Genomic DNA, 16382 nt, shown 5'->3' on the forward strand with positions numbered 1-16382 from the left:
CTGAGCTCCAGCCTTCTCCAGTTTTACCTTCTGGTGCCATGTGACCCTCCTACTGGAGCCAGCTGGGTATCTGAGACTAGAGACGGCTGTACCAGGTGACCTCACTGAGGAGCCTTGAGCGAGCACATTCCTGTTTAGAGGAAGTGATGGCATGACCTCCGTGTCGCACCCACTGTGAGTGCGGACTGAGTAGAGTGGAGCGAGGTCTGGGGTAAGCGTTTGTAGGAAGAAGGCTGTGTTTTGATCAGTGAGATGTATTGATGGGATGGCGTACGCGTGAAGGGAAGATGAATGGTTAAGGATACACCATCCACTCTTCCTCTTATCAATGAGTTGGGGAAGAGAGCAGAAGAAGATGCGTGCGTGCGTGCGTGTGTGTGTGTGTGTGTGCGTGTGTGTAGCTATGGCTTTGTAAGCCCTTGGAGAAACCACGCCCTCTCCAAGTAGCTGGGCAGGCCTTTGAACATGGGGCTGGAGTCCAGAGAAGAGCTGGGCTGCATCATGATTTAAAAGCTGCTGGGCATGAGAACAGACAGAAGCTGAGCATGGGAAGGGTGGGAAGAGGCGCATCGATTGTGCCCTTGGACGTTATGGGACTATTAGCTTAGGAGGGGAAGAGTAGGGACAAAACTGAAAGGGGCAGAGGAGAGGAAGAAACAGAAGAGCATAGCCGGACACAGCAGCACTTAGAGGTTAAAGCGAGAAGATCTGAGCTTCCAGCTACGCAGCATAACCCTGTCTTCAAAACAATTGAGTAAGCAAGAATGCATCCAGCAGCCAGAACCTAAAGAAAAGAGTCTTTTAGAGGCCAAGAGGAGAGAGCTCTGTAGGAAAGGGGATGCAGTTGTCTTGGCTCAGTGTAGCTACTGGGTCCATGAAGTTGAACAGCTGGTCTTAACTCCTGGATCCGGCGATTCAGAGTTTACTCCTGGCCTTTTACAAAGAGAGCTCCCTGGGCTATAGCTGGCAGGAGACAGACAGAAGCAGCTGCAAGAGAAGGGAAGGGAGGTGTGTATGTGTGCGTGGAGTGTGGGTGGGGTGGGGTTCTAATGGATGCAGCGTTCCCAGTGAATTTTCTAAGAAAAAGGGACAATGGGCCAGGGTAACGCATAGGTGCTGTGGCCTGTGGTGGCACAGTGATAAGCTTTGGAGTCCGAGCCAGGCAGCAGTGCCAAGGACACAGAGAACCTGCAGGCAGAGTGGTGAGGAAGATAGCTTTGATCCGGGCAACTGAAGGGCAATACTGGGAAGGCCTGAGGGCACGAGGAAAACCGAAAATCTCTGGCACAGTACTTCCTGGCTAGGGCTTTAGTTTTATGAAATGTACTCCAAGTTCACAGTCCCTCCTTGAGATAGGAGTGCTCTCCAGTGGGAACCAAACCATAGCTATGGTGTGCCTTGTTGTTATTTAGAAGATAACTAACGTCATAAACAGTGGACAAGCGAGGAAAACATCAGTGAGCAGTGATGTTCATTTAGTTATAGAAGGACCTGAGCAAGCAAAGAGAAGACGCGGTTCTTAGCAGTACTCAAAGTCCAAGGAAGGAAAGCGGTTTTAGAAGGTAGGGACACCGACACCAAAGTCAGTCCTGGGAAAATTAAAAAAGACCTTCACATCCATACTGCCTGGAGGTATAGATACTGAGCCATCCCATGTAAACCACATGTGATTATTACTGCAAGCATACACATTAACCACACAGAAATCTACCAGTATGTCTTCTCCAATACCATCTGTGCTAGGACAATGTTCAAATGACATTTCCAAGGCTGGTGAGCCGTTCTCCTCTTTAAAACACCATAGTAGAGGAACCTCACCAGGGTCACTTAACGTGAACAAAATTCTTAATAGATATTGCAATCTGGATGTGTTAATAGTAAAAGAGCAAAGTTATACTGATGTAAAATCCTTTAAAATTCTTCACCCACGCATGAGCATGCACGCACCAACTCATGCACACACATGATTCTTCTAGGTCTCGTTAAGAAAGTAACTCTTAGCCAACTCCCTTTCCAGAGTTCATTGTCCCTAAGCAGCCGGTTCCAGAAGCTCCTCTGGGTTTCCCAGTCCTTTATATGAAACGGTATTTGCATCTGACCTGTGTACACCCTGCTATGCTACATTGTTTCCAGATTACACACAGTATAAATGGTGATAATACTCTTTCCCCGTAGGGGAAATGACAGAATAAATTTGTGTGTGTGTGTGTGTGTGTGTGTGTGTGTGTGTGTGTGTGTGTGTCTATGTTTTTCTCACATTCTCGGTCAGTGCTTGATGAAATTTCTGCACACAGAGCCTAAAGCCATGGGAGATCATGACTGCATTCTGCGGCCGTTCTAGAGTTCCTGCTGGGTGGGTTATGGTCGCTCTGAAGGTGGCTTCCTCTCAATTTCCCATCCTTGATTTTACACCCCTTATTTCCCTTCAGCCTCATTCAGAAATTCTAACAAACTGGACATGGCAGAAATGCCAGCTAGCTGGGAGTCTGCAGCAAAAAACATAACAAACAAACAACCTGCTTTGGGCCAGGAGGTCAAGGCCAACTTGTGCCCCATAGTGTGAGACCTCATTTTATAAAAGAAATTCAAAAGAACTACAACCAGCTAATGACTCTCAGGTGACCCACCTCTTAGCTCCACTGTTTGCTCCTTAGTCACTGGCCTGTCTATTCTCACATCTTGCCTCTTCCAAGTCCATGATTCCTAAGAATCCAAGGGCCTTGTCAAAAGAGACATCAAGTTACCATTATCTTCAAGAAGCTTTTAAAAGTATAGCGTGGCATCAAAAGTCTTTTGTGGTTTTGTTTGTGACTGTCTTCTCAGGTGTACGTTACCATTTTGAATTTTTAAAACTTTTGTGGTGTTGATGATTAAACCCAGAGCTAGGTCCCTGGTAGTGCTCTATCCCAGTGCCTGGCCCTTGCAGTGAGTGCTCCATCATCCAGTGCCTGGCCCTTGCAGTGAGTGCTCCATCACCCAGTGCCTGGCCCTTGCAGTGAGTGCTCCGTCATCCAGTGCCTGGTCCTCACAGTGCTCCGTCATCCAGTGCCTAACCCTTGCAGTGAATGCTTCATCACCAGTGCCTGGTCCTCACGGTGCTCCGTCACCCAGTGCCTGGTCCTTGCAGTGAGTGCTCCGTCATCCAGTGCCTGGCCCTTGCAGTGAGTGCTCTGTCACCCAGTGCCTGGCCCTTGCAGTGAGTGCTCCCTCACCCAGTGCCTGGCCCTTACAGTGAGTGCTCTGTCATCCAGTGCCTGGTCCTCACAGTGCTCCGTCATCCAGTGCCTAACCCTTGCAGTGAATGCTTCATCACCAGTGCCTGGTCCTCACGGTGCTCCGTCACCCAGTGCCTGGCCCTTACAGTGAGTGCTCCCTCACCCAGTGCCTGGCCCTTGCAGTGAGTGCTCCGTCACACATCACCTGGCCCTTACAGTGAGTGCTCCGTCACACATCACCTGGCCCTTGCAGTGAGTGCTCCGTCACCCATCACCTGGCCCTTACAGTGAGTGCTCCGTCACCCAGTGCCTGGCCCTTACAGTGAGTGCTCCCTCACCCAGTGCCTGGCCCTTACAGTGAGTGCTCCGTCACCCAGCGCCTGGCCCTTGCAGTGAGTGCTCCCTCACCCAGTGCCTGGCCCTTACAGTGAGTGCTCCGTCACCCAGCGCCTGGCCCTTGCAGTGAGTGCTCCCTCACCCAGTGCCTGGCCCTTACAGTGAGTGCTCCGTCACCCAGCGCCTGGCCCTTGCAGTGCTCTGTTACTGAGGAGCAGTGCAGCCCTCATGCTGACTTTTTCCGGAGGTCTCGCATTCTTTCTTCAAATACCAGTTGCTTCTTTGGAACCACTGTTCGTAGTTCTCTCCCGTGCCCCTTTTATTGGATTGAGTCAATCTTCAATCTCAAAAATTCAGGTCTATTTTCTTCCATCCCAAACCTGGCTAGAGCCATGCTCTCTCTGTCCCTTGTGTTCCTGTCACGCCATGCTTTGTGAAGTGACACTACGGTCCTACCCCGGCTGTGCACTTTTGAAATTCTCCAGTACTAAAGCATCTCATGTCTAGATAGATGTCAGGGTCAACGCTGCCTTCTATGTGACCCCAGTTCGCCCCCACAGTACCTGGCATAGGTTCAGACACTGGTCACTGGATCCCATCCCTGAGATTCCCCGAGGAGCATTTAAAGTCTTAGACGCTACTGGAGACTGGAGCACCTACCCTACGCTAGCCCATCTATCTCCAGCTTATCCTTAGAATGCCCTCTTTCTACCAGGACCGCACAGGGAGATCAGCAGGTAGGACTCAGCCTCCACAAATACTGTGTCTTATTCTATCTGAGGTCAGTTAAACCCGAGTCTCCAAGAACCAGAAATCGAGAAGAAGCTAACACCTTGGAAAGGCCAGAAATGGGACAACAGAGAGTGGGAGAGACCCCTTCACTGGCTGAAGGTGTTCACAGTTTATTTCTCTTTAAGACTATCTGGAAAGCCAGCTTCTCAGTGGGTCAGATTTTTTAAGATGCCGGTTCCTAAACTCACTTTCTTGAAATTAGAAGTTGGACCGCCATGACAGGGATTTCGGGGACATTCGGTACTTTGCAGTACCTACCAGTGTCCCTGACTGTCCTGCAGGCTCTGTATCTATGACTGTCATCAGGCTGGAAAATGGGGCTCATCGTGTCCTTTATTCTTCAAAACAAAATTAGCCGAGTGGCTGGGTCACATCCTCACGCCTTCCATATAAACTGGGCTAGAGAATGCAAAAGGTAGTGACTTTTAGAACAGGTTAGGTTGGTTTTATACAGCTGGACCAACATACCCGCAGATTCAAGCATCTGTAAAGTTGACCACACATTTTCTGGTTTGGATTAAAAATCTTGGAAAAATTGACTTCTCTGTAGCCGAGTATGTGCAGACTTTTTTTCTGTGTGTTTTTCTCTAAGTAGTATGCTTTAATAATCATCAGGTCACACTGGGCTAGCGGTGGTTAAAGTAGGCGGGAGGCTGTGTGGAGATGCTATGCACACCCACAGCTATTGCAAAAGGGATCTGAGCGCCCACAGATTTGGGGTTCCGTATTGAAGGGCATCTCTGTTGTCTTAAGAATCCCTTTTCTAGAAGAAACAGTAAATGCAAAAGTGGTAGGCCTGGAGCATCGGATAAGCATAGTACATTTTCATAAGCAATATTGAAAACCCAATAGGAAACCTTCATGTTTTAAGAGAAGGTAGCTATTTTAACCTTATAATTGGATTGGATTAATCTTCAGTTATAATCAGAGTAAGTCACCAACACTTAAAGCCACTTCCTTTATGCCCAAGGTGCTTGTCAGTGATAACAGATTTAGCTTCGCCTCACAAAAGTCCACTCCTTCAAAGATCTTTTCTGACCCCTGAAGCAGGAGCTCACTCACAATTGTGCTAAGAGTGAGCAGACCCCTTGGCCTACACTCAGCAGGGTTAATATGGATGGTGGTCAGGCCTGCCTGGGGAAGATGCGGTGACCCCACCTGAGGCTCCGGTCACCCTGTCTCCCACTGAACACAGATCCCAGTATGTCCCCACTGTTTTCCTTTCCCCAACTGTTGGTTGGTCCAAACTAGGGTTTCTTCATGACTAAGATCTTGCGGCTTGGCGGGGGCCTAAGCAAGACCCCAGATATCTGTGGGTGAAGGAGTCACTGTGCCAGGGGAGCAAGTGGAACTTACATAGCCCTCAGCACTGTTAGGACAGGACATGGCACAGCCACGAATTACAGGTCATTCATTCTGGGGTTCGTTATGGAAAACAAAGACACAAAATCCCCCTAACAACAGCAGCAGTGTAAACCCTGCTTCTGCCCTAAGAGGCATTTCTGTGGATTTTTTTCTTAAAGTCTCTTTTCTACTCCTGGCACATGACCATTTAATACAACACAAAAAAAATATTTCAGACACCCTCCACCTCCCACCCCTGAATGCTGCTACATGAAGGTCCAGAAATTGATACAGGAGGCAATTATAGCAGGACAGGGAAGTTCTGAAATTTTTCTAAGGAAAGTGTCATTATGGACAAGTGAAAGATATTTTAAAATATATGATAAAAATAGTGTCTATTCTGAGAGACGACTTGGAAGCTAAGAGCATTGACTGCTCTTCCAGAGGACCTTGGTTCAGTTCCACATAGTGTTCCCAACCATCCGTAATTCCAGTTTCATAAACTCTAATACCATCTTTGGGCCTCTGCGTTCTCCAGTCATGTACCTGTTTCACAGATGTGCATGCAGGCGAAACTCCTATGCACATAAAATAAAAATAATTAAGTATATGTCCAATAAACGGAAACAGCTCTGGAATTCATAAACATTGCATCTATCCCTTGCCTTGGGGACAACTTGGGTTGGGGTAAAGTCAGATTCAGATCCAAGAGGCACACCAGTTGCCCAAAACAATGAAACAGCGGGCATATGGAGAGAGAGAGAGAGAGAGAGAGAGAGAGAGAGAGAGAGAGAGAGAGAGAGAGAGAGAGGAGCGATATAGTGGCATGCTGTCATGAAAATAGCCAGTGACGTCACCAAATCTTTTTCTCTTGATGGCCAGGTATGTTTCTACCCAATGTGATTGAATAACATTTTATAATTGATAATGGATCAACATAGAAAGCCCTTGAAACATGAAATTATTGCCCCTTAATTGTGGGGATATATCCCAAACCCCTGGTGGGTGCCTAAAATTTAGGGTAGTGTCAAGTCCAGTATCTGTAAAAAAAAAAACAAAAATTTCTATAGCGCACACCTGTGGTAAAGTTCAGCCTATAAATTAGGCGTACTGAGAGATCAAGAGCAACAATAATAAAATCGAAAGGTTTTAACACTACACTGTAATGAAATTGCCAACATCATTACCCTTGTACTTCAGGGCCATTTATTAACTAAAATAAGCTTTCCTTGACATTGTACTTGACAATGATGTGGCAGTTCTGCTGGTCATGAAGACAGCTACTAAATGGCTAGTTGGCAGGCAACATACACTGTGTGGGTGCTCAGAAATACTATCTCCCGAGTAATAAATAGTTTATAAATTCTGAATGGCCTGTTCATGATGTTTGTATGTTAAGACTTTTGAATGAAGTTGACCTTGGGTACTTTAAGTAGTGGGAAATGGACTCATATATGAAAGTATTATTTTTTTTCCTACTTGTTGTAGGAGGGGGCTGCTTGTTGGTCCTGGCGGCACAGCCACAGAATAATCACACAGAAACTGTATTATTTGCAATGCTGTTTGGCCGATAGCTTAAGTGTATTTCTGGCTAAACTCATATCTCTATTAATCTGTATATGGCAACGTGGCTGTGGCTTAGCGGCAAAAGTTCCCAGCGTCTGTCTCCAGTGGCTCCATGCCTCCTCTCTGACTCCGCCTTCATCCTCCCATGCTATGGGCCAAGTCAATTCTTTATTCATCAACCAATAAAAGCAACACATAGACAGAAGGCCCTCCCACACCACCTACTGTTGAATATTCTCACACCTTAATTGTTAAATTGAAGAGATAGTGAGGCCCTCTTAACATTAGGCAGCTGGACATTGCCTAAAATTGGATAACCAGATGGACAATCACTGAATGTCTTGAGGAGACTGTGAGACCAGATATTTTGTGCCTAGTTACTAGACAGCCAAGCAAGCCTAGAGTACAGAATTCATCTTATGCAGCTCAGATGTTTCAAGTCTTTCCACCCAGCTACTACCTACCGGGAGTGGGGAGCAGCTCCCTTGTTTCTTCCGAAAATTATTATGGGTGCTAGAAATAAGGGGCACCCGAAATTTTAAAATACTAAAGAAGAGAGATAAGTACATCCATAGCCTCTGTCCTAACAGGACTGAATTTTAGGTTGTGAGAACTTTCAGCTGTATGCATTTAAACGGTGATGTGAAAATTAGATCACGTGAATGTCATGCTTATTCAAAGTGGACTCTCTTTGGGGCCAGTGATGGGTTGATCTGCTTAGATGCGATCAATGAAAGGGCATGCTTTTCAAGAGCTGAGGGGGGAAAGAGCATGCACAGTCTGGCCTCATCCTCTCACGGAGAGATGGCAACGCTGATTTTAGCAATGGCATGAAGTGCTTCTGCAGTTTCCCACAGCATCCCACAGCCAGACTTCCCAGGGAAGGGACAGGAATCATGCGCTTTTCTTTGCAGTGTGCCAAGAGTACTGAATGTCATCCAATAATGCGCCTTGAGTCTGTGAAGCCCAGACCAGTTTGTATGCCAAGTGCTGACTGCACCCCTGGAATCACCCGAAGGAAATGGAGGAGGATCTGTGGTCTCCAGACGCGTTATTGTCTTCCGGGCAACTGTTAGAGACAGTCTTGGTTTTCTCAGGGTATATGCTGAGGTCAGAATTGCTGTGTGTCTAGCGCACCAACTTCTTGGGAATAATTGCTTTTATTGATCACATTTAAGTAGGTCGATTCTGGCTTTCAGCTTCAGCTCCACTAACTTTTGGAATCTAAAAAACTCCCCGCCATTGAATAAAACCAGAATATTCTTGTTCATTTCCTGTTGGCCAGTCTGCCAGTAATGGTTCTTGTCTCCTAACTTAGGTACAATTTCTTTTTTTTTTCTTTTTGAGATAGGGTCTCACTATGTAGCTTTAGTTTGTCTGGACCTCACTATGTAGACCAGGCTGCTCTTTACTCACAGAGTTCTACTTGTCTCTAACTCCTGACTGCTGGGATTGAAAGTTTGTGCCACCACACCTTCCTTGGGTTAAAATTTTTCAGCCTCCCTGTTCTCACTGCTGACTTTGAGATTCAGGGTTTTTTTTTTCTGATTTACATAAAGCTCTGAAATTCCCTGTGATTTCATGGTCCTGCTAGTCCAGGTACAGAGATTAATGTTGAGGGCTACATTCTGTAAGAGCAGCCCAGCCTTCAGAAAAGAAACAAGAACTTCCAGATCCTCAAAAAGAGTGTAGAACCTGAAGTTTGATGTCAGGTTGACAACCATTTCACCTAGAGCAGAAGGAAGAATATTCCAGATGAAGGGAACCTAGTGGCCAGCCAAGGCAGAGTGGCAGGCCTATTTATTAGATCCCAGTCCTCCAAGGTCAGACGCCATAGGAGTACTGTGTGCCTGTCTTGAAAAAGAAATATTTATAAGAAGCAATTGGAACTTTCTCTCTTTTGTTTTTCTCTTTGAAAGTTTCTCACAAATGCCAACCAGTTCTGTCCGAGACGAGACCAATGACAACATCACGATATTCACCAGGATCTTGGACGGGCTTTTGGATGGCTACGACAACAGACTGCGCCCTGGGCTGGGAGGTGAGTGTGCCTCCAGCTATGGCCTGGGAAGATCAAGGGTGAAAGCACCCTCAGCTGTAATCACACGCTGAGTGAAATTCAGACAGTTCCGGAGAGAACTACTTGACCAGGATATGGAGTGGAATACTTAGCTATCTTTTGTCCTGTGTTATTTTCCAGTGGGGCTGGAGGGAAGTGGTTTCCTTATCACATTGCTGAAGACTTCTTGCTTTCCAGATAATCGGACAGCTCATTCTGGTTCCTTAGAAGGGAACCAAGTTCTTAGGTGCTGTTAAAGCTGAGCACACCGTGTGTTAGGAAGTAACCAAAATGGCTCTCACTCACTTTCCTGCAAATGGTTATCAGAATTTCACTGCCCACCAAAGGTTCTCTCTGTGCCTTTGCATAGTGGAAGACTGATTCGTCACTGAATTCATAGTTAAAGTATTTAAAATGCCCCCGCTTATCGAAAGGGGAACCCCAGTGGAGGTCTCTTCCAAACGCTCTATCTGTTGCCTTGGTTCCTATACATCAAATCCGTGCAGTTTAGACCCTTGGGCAGCTGCACACTTGAAGAGAAATGACTTCTCTCATGTCTGTGTCATTAATAAAGATTCACGGAAAAAGCACAGATCTGCATTCATAGTCTTTAGTGCAAGAAGAGTCCCCATAGGCCTGGCGTCATCCCTCTACCCCAGGGAAAGACATTATCGGGCTCAGTGCCCAACAGTCCCATCTCTCTGTGCACCCTCAGAGGGACCAAGCACAGATGACGGCTGAGCTGTGTCACTCTTGCATTCAGCAGAGAGCCTAACAGGCCGCTCCGGCGCAGAGGGCACAGTAGGGCTTGTATCTGATCCAGAAGGCAGGCGCTAAAATCACACTACCTGACATGGTAAATATACACCACACAGTGGAATAGCACCTCAGCAGGAGAGTTGGGGAACTGTCGGAGCCCCGCATGCCATTAGGCAGCTGGAAGTGGTTAAGTGTGGGTGGTGGTACATTCCCAATGTAGATTCTGCTCATGACCCAGGGGGAAAAAAAAAACCAGGAGCCCCTGTCCAAGTATTATTGACCGTTTTGATACTTCTGTATACCCCATCACTTTAGTAAGTACAGTAGGACCCTGTGATGGGGGTTTCTAACAATTCACAATGCCATACAAGGAGGAGCGGTTTTTTTTTTTCCAGTCTGTACTTGTGTTGGCATGCACCCAAGCTCTGCTCATCGCTCCTTCCCTGAGTACACCCAGTGCTTCCGATCGGTACCCACAGCAGGCTGGCCTTATGGCGCCAGGTTTAAGAGTGTCACTACTCAAGACCTGGCATCCCAGTCCACATCTACAGAAGACCTTCACCCCAAGGAGGAGGGGTACCATGAGACCCAAACCATTTCCCTAACACGATGGGGACTCTTATTTGATTTTTAGTGTGGAACAGCCCAGCCCATTGAGTATTTTTTCAAGTATTCCAGGTTCACAAAGCACATAAACACACCAGCTATACAGGATGGAGTTGAGTACCGCACTGAGAACATCAGCACAGCGTAGAGGAGGCTCACAGTGAGGCAGCGCAGAGCAACCTATGTCTGTGTTTCAGAGCGAATCACGCAGGTGCGAACAGACATCTATGTTACCAGCTTCGGTCCAGTGTCCGACACGGAAATGGTAGGTACTAAAGCCTGGTCAACACAGACAGTTCCCACAGCGAATCGACCATGTTAAGGGGCCTCTCCTACTGAGATGCCACCCTGATGCCGTCTTCTGTATTAGGAATATACCATAGATGTGTTCTTTCGGCAAAGCTGGAAAGATGAGAGGCTGCGGTTCAAGGGGCCCATGCAACGCCTGCCTCTCAACAACCTCCTTGCCAGCAAGATCTGGACGCCAGACACGTTCTTCCACAACGGGAAGAAGTCCATCGCACACAACATGACCACGCCCAACAAGCTGCTGCGGCTGGAGGATGACGGCACGCTACTCTACACCATGCGGTGAGCAACTGGGCAGCACTGGGGGGCTGGCCAGCTTGGCTGGTGACTAACATACCTGCACCAGGCTTGGTGCCTCATGGGTATGCAGGTGATTTGAAGGCTGCACATGTGTGCGGGGCACATGTGTGTGAGTGTATACTCCGGTGCACCACACAGCGTGTGCTGGTACATGGAGGTGTGTGGAGGCACACGTGTGTGTGCTGTGGTGCATCCCACGGCGAGCGCTTGTGCTTGGAGAAGTGCAGACGCTAAGGCTTGTTCAGATTGTTTCCCTGAGCCGGTGAGGTCTCCAGACATCGGCATTTGTACTCCTTTTATTCCTGGTACATGCTCAAGAGCATCCTCTGAAGTAGTGTTTCCGATAACGAAAGAGGGAAATTGCCTTTTATACCAACTGAAGAGCCTAAAATGAACCCATTTTGGTTGCAATTGTACAGCTTTTTCAAGGTTTGGAAACCCATTTCTTATATTTTGATAAGATTTAAATACTAAGAATAAGTTTTAACCGTTGCAATTCAGAATGGCATTTGCCACTCTTAACTCTGAATGATCCATACACTTCAGGTAATTAATGAATTGACCAATGAGCAAGAGTCCTTCATAGCTTTTCGGTATCCATGGTGAGTATCACTGGGGTTCAGGAAATGCTTTTAAAGTTATAGGAAACAAAATTATGACTGCATTCCTCACACACACACACACACACACTCACCTCGGTATCTGTAGAATTTAGTTCATATTTTTTTGTATAAAAATAATTTCAATACAAAATCGTATTAGAAAATAATGTAGCTATTGTCACATTCAGAGGCTGTGTTTAGAACTATAAGCCCCCAGGGACACAGGGGCACGGGGTCGTGCATGTCACTGACAGGAAGACTTGTCTTGTAGCAGTGTGGTAGTGAGCAAGACACTGGCACATACCTTGGTATTTCGTCTTCTGCCCACCCTTTCACTTTGCCTCACACTGGCCTCAAAACTGTGCCCGTAAATGAACACAGCTATAAGAGTGAGTGTGTCTCAACGGGAAGGCCGTAGGGGAAGGCTACGGAGAAGTTGAGAAACAGCAGTGCGGTTGAGACTGAGTCCTACAGAAAAGAGAGAGTCTACATGGAACTCAGGACAACAGAGAAAAGGGTCAAGACAGAGACTGAGCTAGGAACATGCTGGAGGCACCTAACGTTGAAGGATTGAATGAGGCCATTGTGGGATTGACTTTTTCATAGAACAACGTTATCCACCGTCCCTCTAGATTATGGTCTGGGATTCTCATCTCCAAGAAGCTACTTAGGTCCAAAATGTGAGCCACACATAATACACCGTGCAACTTTACTTGGAGCAGTGTGCCGCCGCACTCGGGTGCACACTTCCTATGGGATGAGTGCAGTCACCACGCCACGCTATGGACGGGGAGACCAGACGAGGTATGGAAGTGCTCACTGAGAGTCATCTTTAGGGCACGAGCATCAAATGATTCTGTCCTCAAAGAGTTTTGCTGGGCAGGCGGCCGGTGACACCTTCCCATTTAATGCTCAGAGCAAGCGCGGCTCTGAGGAATTTGGTAATCACCTCAGGGTCACAGAGTCGTCCGAGAGCCAGCCCCGGTTTCAGCTGTACCCTTGCTCGATGTATCGTGCTTGCACAGCCGCATCCTCACTGCGTCTAGGAGTCCTATTAGAATCGTCTTCATAGTGCCATGCCCAGAAGGAAGGGTGAGAGGGATGTGAGCCAGAGCGACTCCTGGCAGTCAGGAGCGGTTGTTTATGCAGAGCGAGCCTGGTAATGAGCTGCGAAGTTGATAATGAGTTTTCTTTCTCTCAGCCTACACGATCTGAGAAGTGGAATAGTCCTCAAGATTGCTGTGCATCTTAGTGTGCTAAAGCAGCCCCACGTAGCTGTCTGTGACTGTGATTATAAACACCATGACAGAAAGCAAAGCGGGGGGGGGGGGGGACGGGCGGGGGAGGAAAGGGTTTATTTCAGCTTATACTTCCATGTGGCCGTTCATCACTGAGGAAGGGCAGGGCAGGGACTCAAGACGAGAACCCAGAGGCAGGAACTGTTTCAGGCTCACTGACTGACTCTCTATCTCCTTCTCAGTTTGCTTTCTTGACCGCTGACTACCTCCCGGGATGGCATCCCCGCAGTGGGGGGGAGGGGCCCTCCTATGTCAATCACAGATCAAGACAGTACTCCACAGACTTGCATACAAAATACTCTTACGGAGGTATTTTCTCAGTTAAGACGGTGCCAAGTTGACAAAAAACCAGCCATCTTTTGCTGATTTAACAAACAGTGAAATGACAGTAGAAATTATTGTCACTGCACAGGTTACACACTGACAAAGGAGGACCTGGTGCCCATCCGTCATGGGCATTCGGGGGGACAGCTCTTCTGTGCAGTACTGAGGACATTCATCAACCTGGCACTGTAGTGTGGATCTTGAATGTCCCTCCATGGCCAGCATGCTAAAGGCTTTAATCTCTAAGCAGCAATATTGGCAACAGATGGAACCTTTAAGAGAGTGACCTAGTTTTCAAGTCAGAGCGACAGCCTTCCTTTTCTTCACTTTGGCTTTCTAACATGAGAGGCATGGTGTGACTCTGCCATGAAGTCCTGTCCTTATGTCTGTCTTGCCAAAACTCGAAACAAACGATGGGGCCAACAGGTCATTACTGCGATTTCCAAAACGAGGAGCCCAAAGTCCTCTTTCTCTTTGTAAACTGATATTTTGCAGGCGTCTGTTGCAGGGACAGTTAGACAGCTTGCACACCATATAAAACCAGCGGCTTCGTTTCCCTGGGTGCAGTAGTTCCTTGGTGACAGCCACACTGACGAGGTCGTGAGAAACACGGTCTCGGCATCTGTACAGGCCTGTGCGTGGTGATATTGCTCGTGGCATCAAACCGGAGAAGAGATGCACAGATGAGTACCTTGTTCAGGTAAAATTCTGTCCCTGCTCTTCTGGAAGATGTATCTAATTCAAAAGATGAAGCCTGACTGTGTGGTGAAGGCTAGCATCCGCGTGGTACCCTTTCTAGCCCAAGGCAGACATAGAAGTGTTTCAACACGGGAGCCATTGTCTGACAATGTCGCTCCCCCACTGCAGTAAACCCCTATCTAAACCAAAGAAGAGCTTGCACTTGGGTAGGGTGTTTATTACAATTCCCACCATGCGGAGCAAACTGGAAATCTTTCTGGCCGTTGTTGATGCCAGCTCCCTAAATGACTGTCACCTGAGGCTCTTACCTGAAGCTAATTGTCGGTGCTGGGCCTGAAAACCTTTTAGGATTGCTCCAATGGGCCGTTCTTCCCACGCTCTAGAGATGAGCGTCACCAGCAGCTCTAGTAGGTCTAAACAGAGCCACTGACATGCCCCACTGTCTTCAAAAGATGTCACTTTTGGCCGGGAGTGTGGCTCAGGGGTAGATTGTGAGTTTAGCACGTATGAGACCCCAGACTCCATTCCCAGTGCCAAACAATGAAACAAACAAGAAACCCAAAGATACATTATAAAACTTACAACTTTTTTAGATTATATTTCAGAAAACGTACTACTATCAATTAAAAGTGTTCTGAGTTGACGGTATCTTTCATTCCCCCTGACTGAGGGAGCATTTTCACACTAGAATATGATGCATTTTGATTTTATGCACTCCAACACTGTCTTTTTTTTTTAAATCTCTCCTAATACAGTAAGAATATTAGGTCTAAGACTCATTTTGCTGAGTACCGGGTTATACTAACTATGCACATCAGCCCAATGCCCACTAGAGGGCAGCATACTCACAAATCCAGCATACAAAGACAACTTGTGATAATTCTGTCTCTCTCCCACACCTAATTGCCCTTTCTTGTTCCCCTCCCCACCTTCCCTTTCAGAGCCCTTCTTTCTCCCTTATAGTTCCACTTCGAATAACAAACTATATTATTACCCACAGGAATGGATGGACACACATGGTCTTTGTCTTTCTTTTTTTTTTTATGTATTTTTGGTCTTTGTCTTTCTAATTCAGGGAAACTCAACTAACTGTATTTAACGAGATTGTCTTTCATTCAATATTTTTGCAAATGACATAATTTCATTCTTCTTGATGAATGAATGAAACCACAATGTGTAGCTATACCATGTTTTCCTTTGACCCATTTATCTGTTGGTGGGCGTCTAGACTGGCGCCCTATCTTGGGCGTTGTGAGTAGTACTTCAGGAAGCATGATGTCAATGAAGGCACAGGGTGTGCTGACTTAGAGTTCCTTGGATTTGCGGGCTGTTTTCAGTTCCCTGAGGAGCCTCCCCCTGATTTCCACTGTGGCCTCGCAGATTTGCATCCTGACTGGCAGCTACTAGGAGTTCATCTTCCCTTGCATCCTTATGAATATTTCTCGTTATTTGTTTCACTTATAGCCATCTGGCTGGTGAGACATGAAATTCCAGGGCCGATTAAATTTGCATCTCCCTGGAGGCTAAGAATTTTCAACTTTTTTTCCCCCAAATATTCTGCGTCCATCTGTCCTTCCTTTGAATGTTGCTGATTCAATTCATTGGCTCAATTTTTTTCTAAGCTTTATGGGCATGATTGCATTACATATCTGTATATAACATAATTTGATTATAATCTCCTCTGTCATTCAACCTTATTCACTTCTGCTTCCCACCAAACCACTATTCCCAAGAGGCCCCTGCTACTTCCTTGGCTGGGGTCCACTGTAATTAAAGTTGCCTGCACGAGCATAGGTGAGCTATGGCGATAAGGGCTGACTCTCCCACCTCCACCAACCATGAATTACCTCCTAAGGGAAGAGTTACGACCTTCTCCTTGCTCCATGGCAGAATGCCGATGAGCCCAGTCCTCTGCTGCTGTGTGCTCATGGGTTCAATACCCAAGTCATGTCTATAAGACAGCATTGTGCGCACCGCACTCTTGCCCATTCTCTGGCTTTTACATTATCTCTACGCTTCTTCTTAACAACGTTTCCTGAGCATCGGAGAGGGTGACGTAGATGTCCAATTAGGGTTGATCACTCCACGGTCTCAGCACTCTCCTCAGTTAGGAATTTCTGTATTAGCCAATGTCCACTTCGAGACTATGCTCCTCTAGCTAAGGCTATCAACC

The 16382-nt window shown here is 46.9% G+C and overlaps 1 protein-coding gene across 6 annotated transcripts in view; it reads left to right on the forward strand.

Annotated features, from left to right (window-relative positions):
- The window catches only part of Gabra5 (gamma-aminobutyric acid type A receptor subunit alpha5), an 85171-nt gene that overhangs the window by 9458 nt on the left and 59331 nt on the right, over positions 1 to 16382 (forward strand). For all 6 annotated transcript variants that reach the window (XM_075953125.1, XM_075953126.1, XM_075953127.1 and 3 more), the window contains 3 exons: positions 9173 to 9294; positions 10875 to 10942; positions 11048 to 11268. In XM_075953125.1, the coding sequence (XP_075809240.1) occupies positions 9173 to 9294; positions 10875 to 10942; positions 11048 to 11268 (411 nt within the window). The remainder of the gene's footprint in view (positions 1 to 9172; positions 9295 to 10874; positions 10943 to 11047; positions 11269 to 16382) is intronic.

This window comes from Microtus pennsylvanicus, chromosome 18 (assembly GCF_037038515.1).
Source record: "Microtus pennsylvanicus isolate mMicPen1 chromosome 18, mMicPen1.hap1, whole genome shotgun sequence".
Taxonomy (NCBI): Eukaryota; Metazoa; Chordata; class Mammalia; order Rodentia; family Cricetidae; genus Microtus; species Microtus pennsylvanicus.